This window comes from Carassius carassius, chromosome 50, assembly GCF_963082965.1.
Source record: "Carassius carassius chromosome 50, fCarCar2.1, whole genome shotgun sequence".
In the NCBI taxonomy this organism is placed as follows: domain Eukaryota; kingdom Metazoa; phylum Chordata; class Actinopteri; order Cypriniformes; family Cyprinidae; genus Carassius; species Carassius carassius.
The window spans coordinates 468,723-489,000 of NC_081804.1; the positions used below are offsets into that span (position 1 = coordinate 468,723).

The 20,278-nt window shown below is 40.8% G+C and overlaps 2 protein-coding genes across 2 annotated transcripts in view; both read right to left on the bottom strand.

The window, feature by feature from the left end:
• Positions 1-11,292, bottom strand: part of LOC132133556 (integrin alpha-11-like) — a 39,493-nt gene extending 28,201 nt beyond the window's left edge. The window contains exons 1-2 of the mRNA XM_059546435.1: positions 11,173-11,292; positions 8,597-8,708 (exon numbers count right to left, since the gene is read on the bottom strand). Coding sequence (XP_059402418.1) covers positions 8,597-8,708; positions 11,173-11,221 — 161 coding nt within the window. The 5' untranslated portion in view covers positions 11,222-11,292. The remainder of the gene's footprint in view (positions 1-8,596; positions 8,709-11,172) is intronic.
• A 6,079-nt stretch (positions 11,293-17,371) lies between these two features.
• LOC132133093 (general transcription factor IIH subunit 1-like) lies at positions 17,372-20,162 on the bottom strand. Its single transcript, XM_059545809.1, has 10 exons — positions 20,002-20,162; positions 19,838-19,917; positions 19,629-19,762; positions 19,471-19,558; positions 19,292-19,380; positions 19,102-19,219; positions 18,937-19,027; positions 18,701-18,816; positions 18,518-18,610; positions 17,372-17,726 (listed from the first exon to the last, which is right to left on the bottom strand). The coding sequence occupies exons 1-10, from the start codon at positions 20,114-20,116 to the stop codon at positions 17,640-17,642; spliced, it is 1,011 nt and encodes a 336-aa protein (XP_059401792.1). The 5' UTR covers positions 20,117-20,162; the 3' UTR covers positions 17,372-17,639.
• Positions 20,163-20,278: the final 116 nt, after the last annotated feature.

The window sequence follows — 20,278 nt, forward strand, 5'->3', positions numbered from 1 at the left end:
AATAATTTGAGTCAGTTCGGGAGTTCGGAGTGGGTTCGCGAATCATTTGAGTTACTTCGGGAGTTCGGAGCGGGATCGCGAATCATTTGAGTCAGTTTGGGGGTCGCGAATCATTTGAGTCAGTTCGGGAGTTCGGAGCGTGATTCATTTGAGTCAGTTTGGGAGTTCAAAGCGGGTTTGCAAATCATTTGAGTCAGTTTGGGAGTTCAGAGAAGGTTCGCGAATCATTTGAGTTCGGGAGTTGGGAGCGGGATCGCGAATCATTTGAATCAGATCGGGAGTTGGGAGCGTGAATCATTTGACTCAGTTCGAGAGTTCGGAGCGAGTTCGCGAATCATTTGAGTCGCTTCAGGAGTTCGGAGCGGGATCGCGAATCATTTGAATCAGTTCGAGAGTTCGGAGTCTTTTTTTTATTTTTTATTAAGCAATACAAACATTAAAACATTAATACAGTACACTTGAAAAAAAAATATTATACACATTTGTTTTTTATGCTAGGGTAACGACAAGAAAAACGAGGTAATAAAATTTAATCTCAAGAAGACACAAAGGAGGAATATAAAGAGACTGTTTTCATAGCTTTCAAATTAATAGAACTTTGGATAGTTTCCATATACTTGTCTAAGTCCATTTTGAATAAAGAAAAAATAGGTTTATTTTCCAGTATTCTCTTGTGAATAGTCAAACAATCCAAAGAAAGCATCATGAAAACAAAAAGAGAAGTCACTTACAAAATAACACTGAATAAACGCCAAAAAGTCTGACCAAAATTTTTCAGTGTAGGAGCATTGCCAAAATAAATGAATGAAGTCTTCTTCAGAAGAATGACAAAAACAGCAACTCACGTCAATGTCTGACTTATATTTCCTAAGAAAGGCTTTAGTTGGGTAACATTTGTGAATTAACTTAAATGTTATTTCTTTTACTTTATTGGTAAGCAGATATCTATGAGGCAAGGTCCATACTTCCTCCCAAGGTATTTTCTCCACAATGCCATTCCAATAAGGTATTATGTAAGGAATTGTTATTATCTCTCTCTGAAAAAGAGCTCTAATTTTATAGTTATTTTTTTGTTGATCTGCAGAAAAGCAAACATTACCGATCAAGTACATGGCCATGGAAATGTTACACTGTACCTTGCAACAGAAAAGACACACCAGAGGGAATGGCATTGAAAACAACAGCACATTCATCATCAGATACAGGAATATTATATTTCTGTAAGACATCTGAGTAGTTGTAAAGTCTGCCTTGTGAATTAAAAAGCTGTCCAACTAAAAGAAGATTGTTTTCAAACCAGCTGTCAAAGAAAAGTGATTTATTCTTGTAAAGAATATCTTTATTGTTCCATAAATAATATCTGTTCGGAGAAAAGTTGTGTTTGTATATTAAGGACCAGGCCAAGAGCATCTGCTTATGGAAATTAGAAAGTTTGACAGGGATTTTTAAAATAATTTTTATAATTACAAAGTAAAAGGAAATTCAGGCCACCAACTTTAGAGAACATATAATAAGGGATAATATTCCAAAGTGAGCAGGGATTTTTAAGGAAACTCTTCAGCCAATTAATTTTAAAAGTATTATTTAAGGCAATCTACAAAATCCAGTCCCCCTTGTTTAGTTTCAACGCAGATTTCCTAATATGTTTGTTTAACATGCTATCAATTTTTTTCAATGTTCCTTTATCAACCTCCAAGGAAAGAGCAGCATAAGTCAGTCGAGACAATCCTTCGGCTTTAGAGAGTAAAGTTCTTCCTCTCATTGACAAATCTCTCTGCAGCCATGAGCTGAGTTTTCTTTGGGTTTTCACTATTAAAGGGACGAAATGTATTTTGCATCTTGTTTTTTGGTCTTTATTAATAAAATTCCTAAGTATGTAACTTGATCTTTCACAGGAATGTTACAAATAGAGGGAAGATCACAGCGTTTGATTGACATTAACTCTGGAAAAGGACTCGATCAATCTCAAAGCTAAAGGGATCTGAGAGGCGTCTTTCAGAAACAAAGTAGTGTCGTCAGCCAGCTGGCTAATAATGATTTGTCTATCGTCAATTGTGATACCTTGCAAATTATTAGTAGAGATATGCAGAGCTAAAAACTGAGAGGCAAGTAAGAATAAATATGGAGATATAGGACAGCCTTGTCTTACTCCACGTGACAAATTGAATCTTGGTGAGGTTCCAAATTTTAACTTAATAACACTATTATTATTTCTGTATAATGTCCTGATGGCTTTGCAGAAATGATCTCCAAACCCAAATTTGTCAAGAGCTTGAAATATGAACTTGTGCTCAAGCGAATCAAAGGCTTTGTAGAAGTCTAAGAAAAGCATGAAACTGTTATTAGGAATGAGATTCTCGTAATCTAGAAGATCTAAGATTAATCTTATGTTATTTGTAATATGACGTTTCTCCATAAAACCTGATTGTGATTCATCAATAATAGAGTTAAGGACGTCTTTAATTCTTGCTAAAACTGAAGCTAATATTGTCTAATCATTATTTAAGAGGGTGATTGGCCTCCAGTTTTCTAGACACTCTTTATCTTTGTTGGGTTTGGGTATCAGGGTGATGACTCCTTGTGTCATGGTTGGTGGAAGTGCTTCCAATTCAAGACTTTCTTCGAACACTTTTAATAAGAAAGGAGATACATTTTTAACAAACATCTTATATAGTTCAGCGGTTAGACCATCACTGCCTGGACTTTTATTATTTTTTAACTCTTAATTGCCTGTTCAATTTCTGATTGAGATATATCACCATCACAAGGTTCTTTATCTTCTAATGAAATAACTTTAATTTGATTGACAGAATCAAAAAACAATTTGGCTGAATTATCACAATATCTTGATGTATATAATTTATTATAGAATTTGGAACAATAAGTAGCTATTTCTTTAGGCTTATCAAGAACTCTATCATTTGTTTGGAGACGATCTATAGAGACATTCATAGCATTGGATCTTTCCAGTTCTGTTCTCCTTCTTCCAGACATGTTTTCCTGGATCTAACATATGCTCCCTTAGCTTTGGATCTGTACAGGTCATCTCATTTATTCTGTAGATTAGAGTATTCAGTGTTTTGAGTCTCTGTGGTTCCCCAACTGATAAAGAAGAAAGCTGTGAAAGAACTTCATCTTCAATTAATCTTTTAAGTGTTGAACACTCTCTAATATAAACAGGTATTAAATTCCATCTTTCTGCTGCTCTTACTAAAAAAGCTGATTGTCCAAAAACCGTTCTCTTAAATTTAGTTGAACAGTCACCTCTAACTGATGACCTAGTCTGCCTGATATTGTCCTTACAGAAAGTCACACATTGTTTAAGACGTGGTGGTGCAAGATCATGAATTAGTTTGTACATTAAACACATCAGCAAATAATAAAAAATTGTCAAACGTTAATAATTTATAATTTTTAATAATGTTACAGTGATGATAACTCCTTGGCTTTTTATCTAAGATTTGTATAGCTTGTTTATAAATAGTATATAATGGTTTCAATGTAGTTTTACTTGTATGAGACCAACTTGTAGCACAGTAAGATAAATGAGGAAAAATCATTGTATGCATAAATAGTTTAGCAGCAGCCACAGGTAATTGGTGCCTGATATTTCTGAAGATCATCAAACTTGCTCTAGTGCTTTTAGAGACCTTTTTAATATGTTTTATAAAATTTAAGTTAGAATCCATAATCATACCCAAATATTTAAAATGTTCAACAATATTTATTACCTCTCCTTTAACTAGAATATCTGGACAACACTCATCAACTTGCTTGATCGAAAAAAACATTCCCACAGTTTTACTCACATTAAGAGTAAGACAAGACTGACATAGCCAATCTGAGACTTTGTTCAATGCAGCAGTTAGTTTGATAGCAGCTTGTTCTTTTGTCTTAGCATAAGTGTAAACAACTGTATCATCTGCATACATCTGAACCTGGACCTCTGGACAAACTGTAGACAGATCGTTATGATGCGGCGGCTCGAGCGCGCTTCCTCAGATCGAGCACCCAGTCTGTGGGCCACATCAAGCGTGTAGATGAGCTGGTCTGTTATCCCAGGAGAAACTTTACAGAATAAGACGATTAGAATCTTTCTAACATCTTCTCCTTGCTGCTCCTGAACACCGGTCACTCGTAGGTTCCACCTCCTTTTGTAAGCATCCAATTCGTCGCATTTCTCCCGTAGCACACAGTTCTCCTTTTCGAGTGATTCCACCCTGCTCTATAATGAGCTCACCTTGCTTGTTACTCTTCTACTTGATTGCTCATAAACTCAAGCGCCTCAGTCACACTATTTAATGAATTCGAATGTCTTTCACTGTTACCTCGAGGGACTGCATGCGATTCAGAAATTCCAACTGCATTTTTTCTACTCGCTCCAAAACTTCCATCAGGTGTAAATTGGAGACCGTCTGATTGTCCGACGCCACTCTGTCGACCATTTTTGATTTTTTTGGAAGGCGGTTTAGGAGTTTCAGGTAACGGGATTTTCGATCCAGACGCATTCAGAGCGTCATTCACCTTGAAGGCGGCTTCCAGAGATTTTTTCGCGTAAGAATGCATGGCACCTCGAACAGGCTTATCTTCTTCCATCATGCTCGTTAAAAGTTAGAAAAAAGTTAGAAAGACGAAAGAACGAAAAAATATGGACTTAGATCAGCAAATAAAGTATTATTATGTTCCCTTTTACATGTGTCAACTATAAAATAAGTGCAGAGCTTCAGCACATGGATGTTACACAGTCACCATCTTGGCCGAACCTCGAGAGTTCGGAGCAGGTTCGCGAATCATTTGAGTCAGTTTGGGTTTCAAGAATCATAGCTGTATATGGATAGGCATTTTTAACTAATTTAGTAGCTAGTTCTAATTTTGTTTTCCACACGTGTTTAGGTGTGATATGTGAACTCGTATTTTTTGTTTTAATGATGTGCATTTTTAACAGTATTAAGTATATTCAAAAACTAAACAAATCGTGCCTAAAAAGTGCACGCATCTAGGCTAATGTAAAGTTACATGATGAAGTCATACTAGTGCGCGTGTGCATTTTGAGTGCGTTCTTTCACTGCATTATTCGGTGTATTCAAATGCATTTATGAATGCATGTGAATGATCACAAAATTCAAGATATGGGGGTTAGAAAATGTATATATTTATATCATTTTATGTAGTTTTCTCCAAAAATCAGCATGATTAAAATGTGATATTAAGTTACTACAAACAATAATTTAATTACAAATACAAAATGTTGCAGAATAATGTAATATATGAATGAATAATAGCCTAAAGAACCTTTGTGCCAAAAGGGTTCTTTCTTGTCATTATAGAACCTTTTTAGAATAAAAGGTTCTTTGGAGTTGAGTAAAGAACCCTATGGTTCTATATAGAACCTCAATGAACGTCCCGGATACTTAACTGTAACCTTGTTCCCTGAGAAAGCGGAACGATATGCTGCGCTGCTCAGCGCATTGGGAAACGTCTTAATAATGACCAGCTGTGAATAATGTGTGTAACACATCGATAGAATTGACCCGGTGGTGATATAGCCTCGGTTGATGATGTCATCGGGGCGCGCGCCCGTAACCCGGGGCTATAAAAAGATCAATTAGGATATTTTGTCTGAAGAGCAGTCCTGTGACATATTCAGTACGGCAAAGCAGCGCAGCATCTCGTTCCGCTTTCTCAGGGAACAAGGTTACAGTTAAGTAAGCGTGACGTTCCCTTTCGAAAGCTTCAGTCGATGCTGCGCTGCTCAGCGCATTGGGAACGAGAATACCCATGCCGCCGTACTTGAAAAATGTGCTATCAAACCACAAGAAGGCCTCAGACATTAGCTTGTGATGTTGACTCAAGGACATGAGAGCCCGGAGAAGCATGGACATCCAAACTATAAAATCTTATGAATGTGTGCGGAGAGGACCAACTCTCTGTGTGTGTGGAGTGAGCTCTAAGACCTATAGGCGAAGCTTGACCGCGCGCCACATAAGCCAAAGCAATAGCATCCCTGACCCAGTGAGACATGGTCTGCCTTGTTTGGGGGTCTCTTGTTCGCGTGGCCAATCAATCTGCAACCCCACCGTGCGAGTAACCTCTCGCAAGAGGAACGCTCATAGGTGGGCTGCTCATGGCCCGAAAACCCAAGAGATATAAAATCCTTCTCTTGAACCGAAGAAACACCAGAGCGCACTTCAAGATCATGAGAGAGGAAGCGTGGATCCGGTGATACCGCAAGCGAAAAGGGGCGAGCCCGTCGCTCGCTCGTCATGCAGATCCGTACAAGAGCCCTTCAAAAAGGTGGGTGAGGTCTGAAATAGCTCAGACGAGCACGAAGCATCTTCACTGAGAGCAGTTCACAATGCTCGCACTCGCCCGTCTCTAAAGCTAGAACCGCGTGCTCTTCCCCCAAACAAACAAAACAGTAATAATATGCATCCAGCTTATACATAAGTAGAGCATGGAGGAACACAATACTTACTGTTTCGTTGGCTCATCCTACGAAGGAACACAATACTTACCTGTTACTGACGCACACATGCACAGAAAGATCTGAAGACAAAAGACCTGATTGATGCACCTGTGGCGTATCTTTTTATAGCCCCGGGTTGCAGGCGCGTGCCCCGATGATGTCATCATCCGATGATGTCACATCGAAATTCTATCGATGTGTTACACACAATATTCACAGCTGGTCACGATTAAGACGTTTCCCAATGCGCTGAGCAGCGCAGCATCGACTGAAGCTTTTGAAAGGGAACCCTTTTTTCTAAGAGTGTTGTCTAGTGTTGGGCAGTAACGCGTTACTGTAACGCAGTTATTTTTGACAGTAACTAATACTGCAACGCATTACTTTTTAATTAAATTAACTCCGTTACCGTTACCATATGGTGCATTGTCCGTTACTTTTTTATAAATTAATTAATTTTGACTGAAGTGCAGCCGAACCTGTTTGCAGCAGCGACGCATTGTAGGATTGGTGGACGCCAACCACTGTAAACACGAAGACGCACTGTGGGCGTGTCTCCGTTTATTCAAGTATGTGCGGCAGTCATGGCGAGTCAAGGAGAGAGCAACACGAGTTTCTCAAAGTGGAAATATGCTCATTATTTCACTTTAGTTGAGCATAAAGATAAAAACATTTTAGTCAAATGTAAGCTGTGTCTTTCTGGTTCGAATGTCCTATCCTAGCCCACGAATCTCCAATCCGTGCGCTCAGATTTTGTAAACCGTACCCTCGGTTTTTGAATCTGTACCCACGAATTCATAATCTGCGCGCACACTTTCTCAATCCGTTCCCATGGATTTGTAAACTGTAGCCTACTCACGGATTCATGCAGCAAGCTCCTACGTGTTAACATACAGTTTTAATGAATATTATTATGTGGAACGGGTCTACAGCAAAGTGTCTTAAGTGATTCTCTGTATGTTTTTCTCAAACAGGTGAAACATTGTTGAAAACATGCAGGAAAACATTTTACTTTGTGTTTGTATAGACCATAACGCATAAAAGTGCATTAATGGGAACATTAAAGAAAGTTTTTTAAAAAAGTAACTAAAAAGTTACTTTTAACACTAATGCATTACTTTTTGGTGTAAATAATCAACAAAGTAATTGAGATACTTTTTGAATTAAGTAACTAGTAACTGTAACTTGTTACTATTTCTTAGTAACTAGCACAACACTGGTAATGGCATTATTTATCATGACACGTCACATTCTGCATGGTTGCAATTATACAATCTGATTTGTTTCTCACTTAGCGTCACACGGTCAGTCAGATTCATAAATAGTGAAACCCTTTTGAAATTTTTATCAATCATCAATCATGTGAGTTTGACCAATGATAAATGGGGTGGAATTATTGGGGAAAAAATAAGAATTTTTGCTATGCAGTTAGAATAAACAATTTTAATTACACATTTTCTTGACATTAATATCCACAACTGATTTTAAAAGGACAGTTCACCCAAAAATGAAAATTGCTCCATGACTTACCCACCCTCAAGCCATTCTAGGTGTATATGACTTTCTTCATTTAGACGAACACTATCGGAGTTACATTAAAAATGTCCTGGTTCTTCCAAGCCTTATAATGGCAATGAATGGTGTTGAGATTTTGAAGTCCAATAAAGTGCATCCATCCATCATAAAAAGTGCTCCACAAATCACCGGGAGGTTAATAAAGACAGACTGAAGCTAATCGATGTATAAGTGTAAGAAAAATATCAATATTTTAAACTTTATAAACTGTAATCTCTAGCTTCTGCTAACTGTTGTACTGTGGGACGCATGGAAACACATCGATTCACTTCAGAAGTCCTTTATTAACCCCCCAAGAGCCATGTGGAGCGCTTTTAATGATGAATGGATGCACTTTATTGGACTTCAAAATCTCGACACCCATTCACTGCCATTATAAAGTTTTGAAGAAACACGATGTTTTAGAAATCTAATTGTATTCGTCTGAAAGAAGAAAGTCATACACACCTAGGATTGCTTGACAGTGAGTAAATCATGGGGAATATATATTCAAGGTCGCCATCAAGGTTTTAGCTCTGGAGGATCTTTTCAAAGCAGTTTCTGAAGATGCAGTCTTACCATTTCCCCCCGTCTGCCTCGTGTTGTTGAACAGTGTATCCAAACTGAGCCTCCTTCGACCCCTCAATGATTTTTGCATGTCTGGTGTCAATATTAAAGCAGGTCCGCTGCCCTGAAATAAACAAAAACAGCTTTTCAGTTTGATTCAGTTGAGTGTAAATGGATTCAATACATGGTACAAAACCATTCGTAGTCTGTTATGTGCTTATATGCAAAACCATTGGTTTTTCATGCATCATGTGAGGATTTGGGCTATTTTGTTTCCAAAGCTTGATTTCTTTCAGGCTTGTAGAAAGAAAACATCCAAAATATACATTTAATGGTTTATTTAATTGCACTTTATTTATTTGTGTCTGTACCTTTAAAGGCTGTTTCTCTACTTCAGTAACACACCAAACATTTCTATTCTTATCTATTTTCTGAAGGTATTTACTGAGGCTTTTTATTATCCATATTGTATATATTTAACATTTAATTTCTAAAATATATATACGAGTTCTATGTATAGGTCTGTTTTTTGAGTTGTGTAGAAATGTAGGTAGAGGCACATATTTCCAATGAGCCTTTTCGGCATAAATACTATGAAATGGCTGCGTTCACAGAAGGTGTTTCTGATAAAAGGTCTAAATGCTGCAATGCATTTAAGGAACACTTATTCTGCTCTTCTGTTGTTCTTAAGGAGGCACAGTTTATCTCACATGGTTTCTCAAACAGTCAGTGAGACCACATGAAGAGCATTAATAGAGAACAAATCAAGCTAAACGCCATCGGCAGCACATTTGAAAGGGAATTCTGCATCCTGTGATGCTCTTTTCCCACTTCCCCTGGGTTCTGGATGGACATTCACAGCCTTTGGATTTCATTTCAATGTTAGAAATGAAGCCTCGACTAACACATTGTGCCAGAGATGAGCCAGACGTTACACTCACATGGTGAGTGTTTGTGAGAGATTGCAGCATGGTAAAGTCTTCACAGAAGGTTTCTGGGAAAGTGCTCTTCATTTTGAATGATTGAACAGGTGGCTCTTCAGACTCTGACAGAAATGGCTCAGGTTCCTCTTTCAGTGTAATTCTATGGGGCTCTTTCCCCTTTTATGATCCAGAAGTTCTGCAACTCTGATCACTTAATAAAGTAACAGCACACCTGTCCTCAAAGAAAAAAGTTTGTGACATCGAGTCACACAAGACAACATAAAACTAGTTCAGCGTCTGGGGGAAAAAATGGTTTTGATTAAACTGAAAGCAGGCTAAAATCTGTCAGATGGATGTTATTTTCTCCTCATTACTCATGATAGCCAATCAGATGGAAGAGAAAGTATTTTTCTGTATTTAAATGATGTAATGCATCACAGCGACATCAATAGTCCTTCTTTCACATGCGCTCTGAACTAAAGATTATGCAACTTATCATTAATTAGACCAGGAGTTAGCTCCTTTTTTCCAAAGCATTCCTTCAAAATATTTAGCCCCAGATGTGCTTTTTCCACATGGAGACGTCTATTGTTTGTAGATGAGAGTATTTCTAGTTACTCAGAGTGGTGTAGGAAGTCTCCGCTTTCTGCTGGACGCCGCACGCAAACACACCTCACAGTTTCATGCATTCGGACTGAAAGCCACACAATGACAGTTTTATAATTCTCATTAGAAGTCCTTCAGCAAATCTTTTTCTGACTCTTATGTATGCTTAAGCAAGCAGTTTAATGCATGCACAACAGGTTTGACTGGATATTAAAGATGTTGCTAATATTTAAAATATTACAGTTCTTTTTAAAGATTATGAATATTGTCTTTGAACCAGTCTGGGAGCCACAGCTCTTGGAAATCCAGCTAAAGCTGAAGTTCTGGCACGTCTAGGTTGGATCGGTCTGTATTCATGAGGTAAACACCTCTCAGCTCATTAAAAAACTTTTACCACATGGAAATATCTCTGGATATAACATCAACCTGAGGTTCCCAGAGCAATACAGACCCAGGTCTAACGGTGTTTCTTTGCTATTTTTAGATGTGTTCTTGATTGTGCGAGTGTTAGGTGTGAAAATTCCATTTGATCACTTTCCACCAATATTGGAATGTTACTTTGGAATGTTCTCTGAACGCTCTGAAACAAGTAGCATTTAAAATGATACATGTGAGGGGGGGGGGGGTGTGCTCATGGTTTATGAACATGATTTAAGACCAGATGAGCAAATTTTACTGAAAGAACTTTGAGAGAACCTTGCAAGAACATTCTGAGAAGACTTCAAGACTTTAACCAACAGTAAATATCCACGGATCCTCAGAAATGTCTCAATCTGTGCCAAGATCTGAATATGAACTCAGAAATTCCTCATGAAATGATCTGAGCTCGTTCAGGTTCACTCGACTGCTCCGGAGGACAATAGTGCCTCGTTTGGATCTGATTCATGAGGAACCCTATAATAAATCCTTATCATTTATGTATAATGAGATTTGATCAGCTTTGCCTCACCGGTGGAGACTGTTGTGTCCTCAAAGTCTGTCTAAGAGCACTGACAGAAGCATAAGCTTGCATGAGCTCACACACCCCCTTTACAAACACACACACACACACACACTCACCTGGCATCAGAGCGGCGATCCACAGCAGAAAGATGTTAGTGTACTCCATAAGTGCATCTGTGAATCAGTCGTTGTGTTTGTGTGCATCAGGTCCTCACAGTCAGGTCTGATCGAGTCCTGAAGCACAGCAGAACTTCATCTGAGGAGGAGGAGGAGCTCTCTCTATCTCTCTCTCTCTGTCCCTCTCAATTCAATTCAATTCAATTCAATATTGCTTTATTGGCATGAATGTAAATTATAGCATATTGCCAAAGCTTAGTGTACATATATAGAAAAAATAAAATAAGTTATAACAAAAAAATGAACATCACACAGTAATGGAACTGATTATTATAACATCTTATAATATTAAACTGTAACAAATTATAACATTTGTGTGAACATTTGATACCACAGTCTTTAACTTACATAGAAATACACAAACATACTAAGGATCACTGTGGTGCACACACACACACACACACACACACACACACACACACACACACACACACACACACGCGCGCACGCACGCACGCACACGCACAAACACACACACACACATATATATATAAATATATTTTTTTTAATTTAGTAAATCATTTTAAATGCTTTTCAATAATAAAAGAATGTAATGACATAATTTTCTGCTCTGATTCAGCATGTGGGAATCTCTTTAATTCTGCCTGCTCTGATGCACTTTAATCACACTTTAATCAGGCAGGCGAGGAAGAGCGCTATCAAAGCCACGCCCCCTAGGACAGTGACGCAACAGTGGAGCCAGAAAGGGGCGGAGTTACAGGTTGTGTACATGCAACAAATAACAGCTCATCATCATTCATCAATATCTGAAAATATCAATGAACACATTTACAAATTGGGTGTCGGATGGATCAGTCAATTTTAAAATGTTATTTAATATTTATATTAATTCGAGCAGATTTTGTAAAATATATAACATTTTGCTTTTGCTTCAAAACTAAAGTATGAGTGGGTTTGTGTACATTAATACATTAATATCTGTGTGACTGGTGACAACAATTGGTTGCTAAGTTGTTCTTGAAGGGTTTTTGGGAATAATATGGTGTATAGGTATGGCTTGGGTGCGTCCTTGAAATTTCTAAGTTTATCACCAGATTTATGATCTTATTATGGTCCAAGTAAAGTATCAGCACACCTTTTCTTAACAATTTGAGGGAAAATTAATGTCTGCAACACAAATGCAATAATTCACCCCAAAAATGAAAATGTGCTGATATTTCACTCATGCCATCTAAGATGTAGATTAGTTAGTTTCTTCATCAGATTTGGAAAAATGTAGCATTGCATCACTTGCTCATCAATGGATGTGAATGGGTGCCGTCAGAATGAGAGTCGAAACAGCTGATAAAAACATCACAATAAATAACGGCATTACATTTCTGACTGTCTGACCTATAGACTGGAGTGCTCTGGATTATTGTGATGTTTTTATCAGCTGTTTGTACTCTCATTCTGACGGCACCCATTCACATCCATTGGTGAGCAGGTAGTGTTGCTATACTCTGTCTGAGACCAATACAAAGGAGTTAACACGCATCAAAACTGGACATATTTGATTTGATTGGTGACTTACTGTAAATGGTGCATAATCTTATTAAACATTACTATAATTTTTCCAAAATCTGTGTTTAAAAGTTTGGTTTGAGCATGTTTAAGAACATAATTATATTCTAAATATACAGATAAAAAACGGTAATGACCTAACGGTAATGACAATGACAATAATCCAATAATTTATATAATATTGTATATATGTTTGCAAATTCATAATATAAATATATAAATTGATAGCTATTCGATTATTATTATCATTACTACTGGTTTTTATTTTGTATTCATTTTAATAATGTTTTTATTTTATTTTAATTAACCAAGCCATATGTGTGGTATTCTACATTTATGTTAATTATTAAAAATAAAGATTAAAATAAAAATTATTAAAACCAATAAAAATAGTGATTATTAGTAAAAAAGAAATATACATATACATGTAATTGGCTTTTTCAATTATTTAAAAAGTAGTACGTTGTGGCAGGGGGGGCGTGGTTTAGCAAAGTCTGCAGCGGGAGAGAGAATCAGGAGACGAGCGGTAAGTGAGTGGTTTGGGCAAAAATTATCATCACCTGTTTCTTGTTCTAGTAATTGGCGTGGAGAGAGTATAAAACGCCAGGAGAGTCGGAAGCAAGCGAGAGAGAGACGGACTGCTGACCCAAGCCGGAAACGGAAACGGAAACCGGAAAGAGTGAAACGAAAGTAGCGTTGTCAGAATAAGAGTCACCGTTTGGGTGTTTGTAACTTTTTAGTTCTTTTTGTTTACAATAAACCTGTCAGCAGTCCAGCCGACCCCTTTGTCCTCTTGTTTCCATCCAACGAACTTTGCTACACTGGTGCCGAAACCCGGGAGGAAGTAGGACCGTCGGCGCCACCATGCAAAGTCCGGCCGCCACGCCGCATGCGGATATCATCGCCTCCCTCGTGGTCCTTCACCGCAAACAACACCAGGCCCTGCTGGACCTAAGGACGGATCAGGAGAGACGTTTCCAGGCCATTGTCCAGGCCCAGCAGGAGGACCGCGAGAGGTTCCGGAGCTGGATCGATCAAGAGGTTCCAATTGGCCCAACAGCTCCGGGACTCCTACCGCAAGTGGCTACTAGCCGAGGGAAGCGACGTGGAGCATCGTCGACCTCGTGGTGCTGGAGCAGTTCATCGCTCGGCTTCCCAAAAAGACTGGTGGAGGACCACATGGTGGCGTGCCCAGGGGTCGGCGCACCCCCACCTACTAACTCTCTCTCTCCTTCCCTCTCTCCCCCCTCTCTCTCTCGCCCTGTCCCTCTCCCTAGGTCCCGTCCACCCGGCCCTCCTCGTGTCCCACCCCGGGGGCGGGGCGGGTCTGACCCAGGCTATTTCGCGAGTCCAAGGGCCCTGCCCAGGGGCTGCCGGAGGGGACAGTGCTTCTGTTTCTCCGCTCTCTCTGCGCCAATTTTCCAATCCACTCCCTGCCACTGGGGCGGCGGGTAGGTCTGGGCTGGCCTGTTGGCGTTGCGGAGACCCAGAGCATTTCGTGGACAGGTGTCCAGTGATGGAGGTGGGGACGATGATCCGGGTCCCGGACGTCCCACAGGTCACCTGGCGAGTACCAAATACCAGTGAGTATCAAGGGGGGTACATATCCGGCCTTGGTGGATTCAGGATGTAACCAAGCCTCAATCCATCAAAGCCTGATTAAACCGGAGGCATTGGATACAAGCCGGGGATGTGGTGGAGTATCCGGTTGTCCCAATTATAATTCAATTCCGGGGACAAAAGCATAGTGTGGAGGTGGCGGTTAGTCCCCACCTCCGGCATCTGATAATCTTGGGAACGAATTGGCCCGCGTTTACGGTTTTATTGGGGTCGTTATGTGCGGATGCCTCTTGGGGAAATAAGGCGTGGAAGGAGACCGCGTGGGTACAGGTGGGGGAAACTGAGCCAGGACGTATTTTGCCATTTTAAAAGACCGGTTGTATCGAGTGACCCAAAGACGCTCAGACAAAATTGAATACAACCCAATTGTTAATTCCAAAGGGCCGCAGGGAAATGCTTTTCCACGCGGCTCATTCTAATCCTATGGCGGGCCATTTGGGACAGGCAGCAACACTAAATCGCCTCATGGCCCGATTCTTTTGGCCGGGCATTCATGACAACGTGCTGCGGTGGTGCGCGTCTTGTCCGGAATGTCAGTTGGTAAACCAACCGGCCACCCCAAAAGCGCCTTTGCGCCCTGTTCCCTTAATGCAGATCCCCTTCGAGAGAATTGGTATGGACCTCATCGGGCCATTGGAGCGATCGGCACGAGGACATCGCTTTGCATTAGTCATAGTTGATTATGCAACACGATATCCTGAAGCGGTGGCCCTCCTCAACATTTCCGCTAAAAGTGTTGCGGATGCCCTGTTTCGTCTTATCTCCCGGGTGGGGGTTCCAAAAGAAATCCTCACCGATCAGGGCACGGCGTTTATGTCACGGACACTACGCGAACTGTACGGATTACTGGGCATTAAGTCGATTTGAACTAGCATCTATCACCCACAAACCGACGGCCTGGTCGAACGATTTAATAGTACTCTTAAATCCATGATCCGTAAGTTCATTCACGAAGACGCCAAAAATTGGCATAGGTGGCTAGAGCCCTTGTTATTCGCTGTGCGAGAGGTCCCGCAAGCCTCCACGGGGTTTTCCCCCTTCGAGCTTCTCTATGGACGCCAGCCCCGGGGGGTGCTCGACGTACTGAGAGAAACTTGGGAGGAGGGACCATCTCAGGGCAAAAACGAAATTCAGTATGTGCTGGACTTGAGAACAAAACTGCACACATTGGGGCGGCTATCAATGGAGAATTTGTTACAAGCCCAGGGCCAGAGCCAGCTGTATAACAGGGGAACTAGGTTACGCAAATTTGCACCGGGAGAGAAAGTACTTGTATTACTCCCAACGTCAAGCTCCAAACTAATGGCTAAGTGGCAGGGACCATTTGAGGTCGCACGACAGGTCGGAGATCTCGATTATGAGGTAATACGGTCCGATAGGAACGGGTCCCGTCAGATCTACCACCTCAATCTCCTTAAAAAATGGAATGAGGCGGAATCAGTGATGTTGGCAACGGTGATTGGCGGAGAGGATGATCTCGGGCCAGAGGCGAATATCAAACCACAATCCCTCGCCCTCCAGGTGGAGATAACCTCTCGCCGTCCCAACTCACTGATTTAACGAAATTGCAGGCAGAGTTTGCCGACGTCTTCTCGCCCCTACCGGGCCGTACTAACCTGATTCAGCACCATATCGAGACCGAGCCGGGCGTGGTAGTTCGCAGCTGGCCGTATCGTTTACCTGAGTACAAGAAAAAAGTGGTTCAGGCTGAATTAGGCGCTATGCTTGACATGGGGGTAATAGAAGAATCTAATAGTAACTGGGCGGGCCAGATAGTTTTAGTTCCGAAAACGGACGGCTCAGTCCGTTTCTGTGTGGATTATCGCAAGGTGAATGCGGTGTCGAAATTCGACGCGTATCCAATGCCGTGGGTTGACAAGTTGCTTGATCGGCTAGGCACGGCTCGCTTTTATTCAACAATGGACTTAACAAAGGGCTATTGGCAGATCCCCTTGTCTCCATTGTCCAGAGAAAAGACAGCTTTCACAACGCCGTTTGGATTACACCAATTTGTTACCCTTCCGTTTGGCTTGTTCAGGGCCCCAGCTACCTTTCAGTGCCTCATGGATAAGATTCTGCAGCCCCATGCCGCATATGTGGCTGCCTACCTAGATGATTTCATTATATTTAGTAATGATTGGCAGCGGCATATGCAGCATCTGAGGGCTGTCCTGAGGTCGCAGTGGGGGTATGTGGCAGGGGGGGCGTGGTTTAGCGAAGTCTGCAGCGGGAGAGAGAATCAGGAGACGAGCGGTAAGTGAGCGGTTTGGGCAAAAATTATCGTCGGAGTCGGAAGCAAGCGAGAGAGATACGTATAACAAGTACTATAGTGAGCAGAAAAAAAGGAATAATTTAACAACATAAACTCAATATCTTATAAATAGTATTTTACACTTATTTATAATATATATTTATAAAATACATGAAAACATATAGCTTCCATTGCATCTAAAAGACTAAAAAACCTGGTCTAATGCACAAAAGCACGTTGATGCACAAACACACTTTTTTTTTTAATCTATGGCATGATATTAGTTAAAAAAACAAAAAAACAAAGGCTGATAATGTTCAAACGTAGTGATTCCTCGCTGCATGTACACTTGGGTAACGGAGTACTTCGAGGAAGCTCTTTTAATGTAACACACAATGATAGCAGTTTACATCTTGACTTTATTTCCAATAACATCCACAATTCAGTGCAGCTAGAGAAGACGCATTATAAAGCAGTGCGGATGAGATCAGCAAATGCACTACACAGAAATGATTTATTCAGTTTTTACAGTATTGCTGTATCCGCTCCCAAGTCTCAGGAGGGTTGAACTGGATTGGAGGGTCCTCTTAACACTGACTTGAAAGCGTTTCCCTCAAACGGAGTCCTTTGCTTTAAACATATTAAGTTCCTGAGTTTCCGCCGATATTATTGAGCCCAGTTTGGTCATCGTAGAAATACAACACTGTTCAAATTTCACTGAAAAACGGGGGGGGGGGGTGGAACGGAATTGAACGAAAAACGTAAAGAGAGAAGAAAATAATTACAGGTATTTGTGACTGGCACACCCCCCGTCTCCACATGGACCAATAAGATTAGCTTCTCTAAGCCCCTCCCCCATACAGATGTGCTCACTAGCACCTCCAGCTCTGATTGGCTGGAACATCCGCCCATCAGGCTCCAGTCGGTCCAAACTGGGAGAGAGCGTCACAGTTCTCTCCCGTTCTCTTTAAACTCAGTCTTTTCTCTCTTTCATGGCTTTCACTCCGTCTCCTCAGGTCTTTCTCATCATCCGGCGCGTCTGCCAGGCTTGGAACTTGCTGTACGCAGCCTGAAGCATTTCCTCCAGGTGGCCCGTTAGCTGTCGCAATCAGAAAACACAGGACAGTATTGAGCTTAAAAATACTGATGCATGAAAAATATGTTCGATTGCATGACCTTGCAACGCTTGTAAACCCTCGTAAACATTCACGCAATATGAACAAAATATCAAAGAGACAGAAAAAATCTAAATATAGGAATAACAACATCAGACAATTTACACATAGGTTTAACAGAAGTACAAGCTGTTTTTATTAAACCCTCATTAAAAGTGTTTATTCTGAACTGTAAAAACTCATAAGTCAGTGGTCGAAACAGAATAAGTATACAATATTTAGTTTTGGTATTTTGGGAAATTTTATGGTGCTAGATATTATTTAAATGATGCACCTTTTAAACTTTAATACAAATATTGGAAAAACGAATTGTGGTAAACATACAAATATTTGTTTTTAAAAGTGTTAATAATTATAATAATTTCTAATAGGTATTGCATATCTATTTAAACTGCATGAAAGACTGCTTCATTGTGGCTGATTTGTAGATCATACCCCACAAAAAATAGCTTTTTTAAATTTTAAATAGTTTTCATATTTCCCAGTTATTTTTTGACTGCAAAGATCAGAAGTGTCACTATTTTTTTTTTTAAGCGTTTTCAAATCATGTCCACATTTTTTTTTAAGTCAAGTCACAAAAATAAAAATGTAAACAAATGAAAATCTAACCACTGAATTCAACAAGAAATTATTAATTTTGGGCTGTCTTTCTAATGAGCATGAATTATTCATGTAGTGCAATCCATTACAGTAAATGGAGGGGGCGTGGCCTTACATTAGAGCTCAAATACTGCCGTTGTATCTTCTCTTGAAAGGGGCGGAGCTTCGTCACCTGGAATTTCTCCAGGTTAGATTTCATCTTTACCACCTGGTGAGCAGAAAACAAATCACATTGCAACAAAACAACACTACTGAGTACACTAGTGAAATATTAGAAACCGAAGGTGCACTTCTTCACCTTTTCCTCCAGGAAAGGAGTGCTGACGGGGAAACATGACCAGAAGTGTCGGAGCAGCTCTCCGGCGGCCATATATAAGTGCTTCAGCTCGCTCTGAACATCAGTGGGCACTAATTCTACATAAACACACACCAAAAGAGCATGCATCAGTTAAATGAGGTTTGCATTCAAATCTCAGCTGAAGCAACATTTGAGATCATGATTGGATGAACAGACAGCTGAGGTCAAACACTGACGGTTAATGGTCTTTTGACCTCCGCCCTGCATCAGGACTCCTCCAGGTGACAGCGATATGATGGCGGAGCTCGCCGCACTGCTGGACATCACCTGAAACAGGCCGGAAATATCATGTAATCACACACAGGACCCAGGACTATCAGTCAGAGATTTCAGTGGAGTACCTGCGTCAGACGGGGTTTATAGCTCCTCATCTCGCGCTGGATGATGCTGATGGAGTTGATCATGTCCTGACTGGTGGTGTACTGCTGCGACTGAAGAGGAACCGGGCCGTGGGAATATCTTCAGAGAACAAATGAAAACTACAGAACACTTGATATGAAGATGCACCGACTGCAGATGCTGGGTGTTTACCTGTCTGATTTCTTCAGGTTCAGAGAGATGGTCTTACGCCCGGAGTCACCCTGCAGGTCATCATACTCGATGGCTTCCTGTAACTTTACCTGAAGAGACACAGAAAGAGAGTGCTTTTTCTCTATTTTTCAATATCAATAGGAGGTTATGAACAGCACACAATGAGCGCTGAAATGCACCTTTTTGATTGGCGGCTGGAAGAGATCTGAATCTCTGGAGTTCCCATCAGTGCTGCTGGTCTCACTGGCTTGATCGCTGGGAGCTTCCCTAAACATCACACACACTCAGAGAATATTATATCTGTGACACACACACACTCCGCTGCTCAGACACTCACGGTTTGCGTAGGCCGGCCGCCAGCACCATGGCACTGTGATGGTTGAAGCGTTTGATTATGGCACAGTTGCTGTTCTCTCTCAGAGATTTGTTTGAGGAGTTTGATGGAGTGGGAACTGTAGCTGTGCCGTAACCCTTCAGAGACACACAGATGTCAACAAAACACTCAACACGCAGAGGAAGTGTGCCTCACAGTTAAACATCCCGCACCTCATCTAATGTTTTATCCTCCAGAGAAAGCAGGTCCACCATAGGGTTCTTCACTCCCTGCGTCACCATCGATTTCAGGCCTGAAAAATGCAGAGAAACAGAAAGACATGGAAGACTCCTTCAGAGTTCAGAGGATCTCGTGAAGACTTGATCAGATGCAGTACCCCTCTCGTCCTGTTTGGCACACTCGGAGAAGATGTCCTGCAGGCCCGTGCTGATCCGGTCTCTGTGGAAGTAATGAGACTGGAAGAACCGCGTCCAGAACTCCTTCTCCGTCATGTTGTGAGGAACATTCTCCGCGTATTTCTGCTTGACTGTGCACAGAAAAGAGTCGTACTCAATGCTTTTAAAGCATCTGATTGGTCCTTTTAATATTGTGTTTCTAGCGGAAAGCACACCAAGCGTTTTATTTTCAGCATGAAGTTAAAATTCATAGTGTTT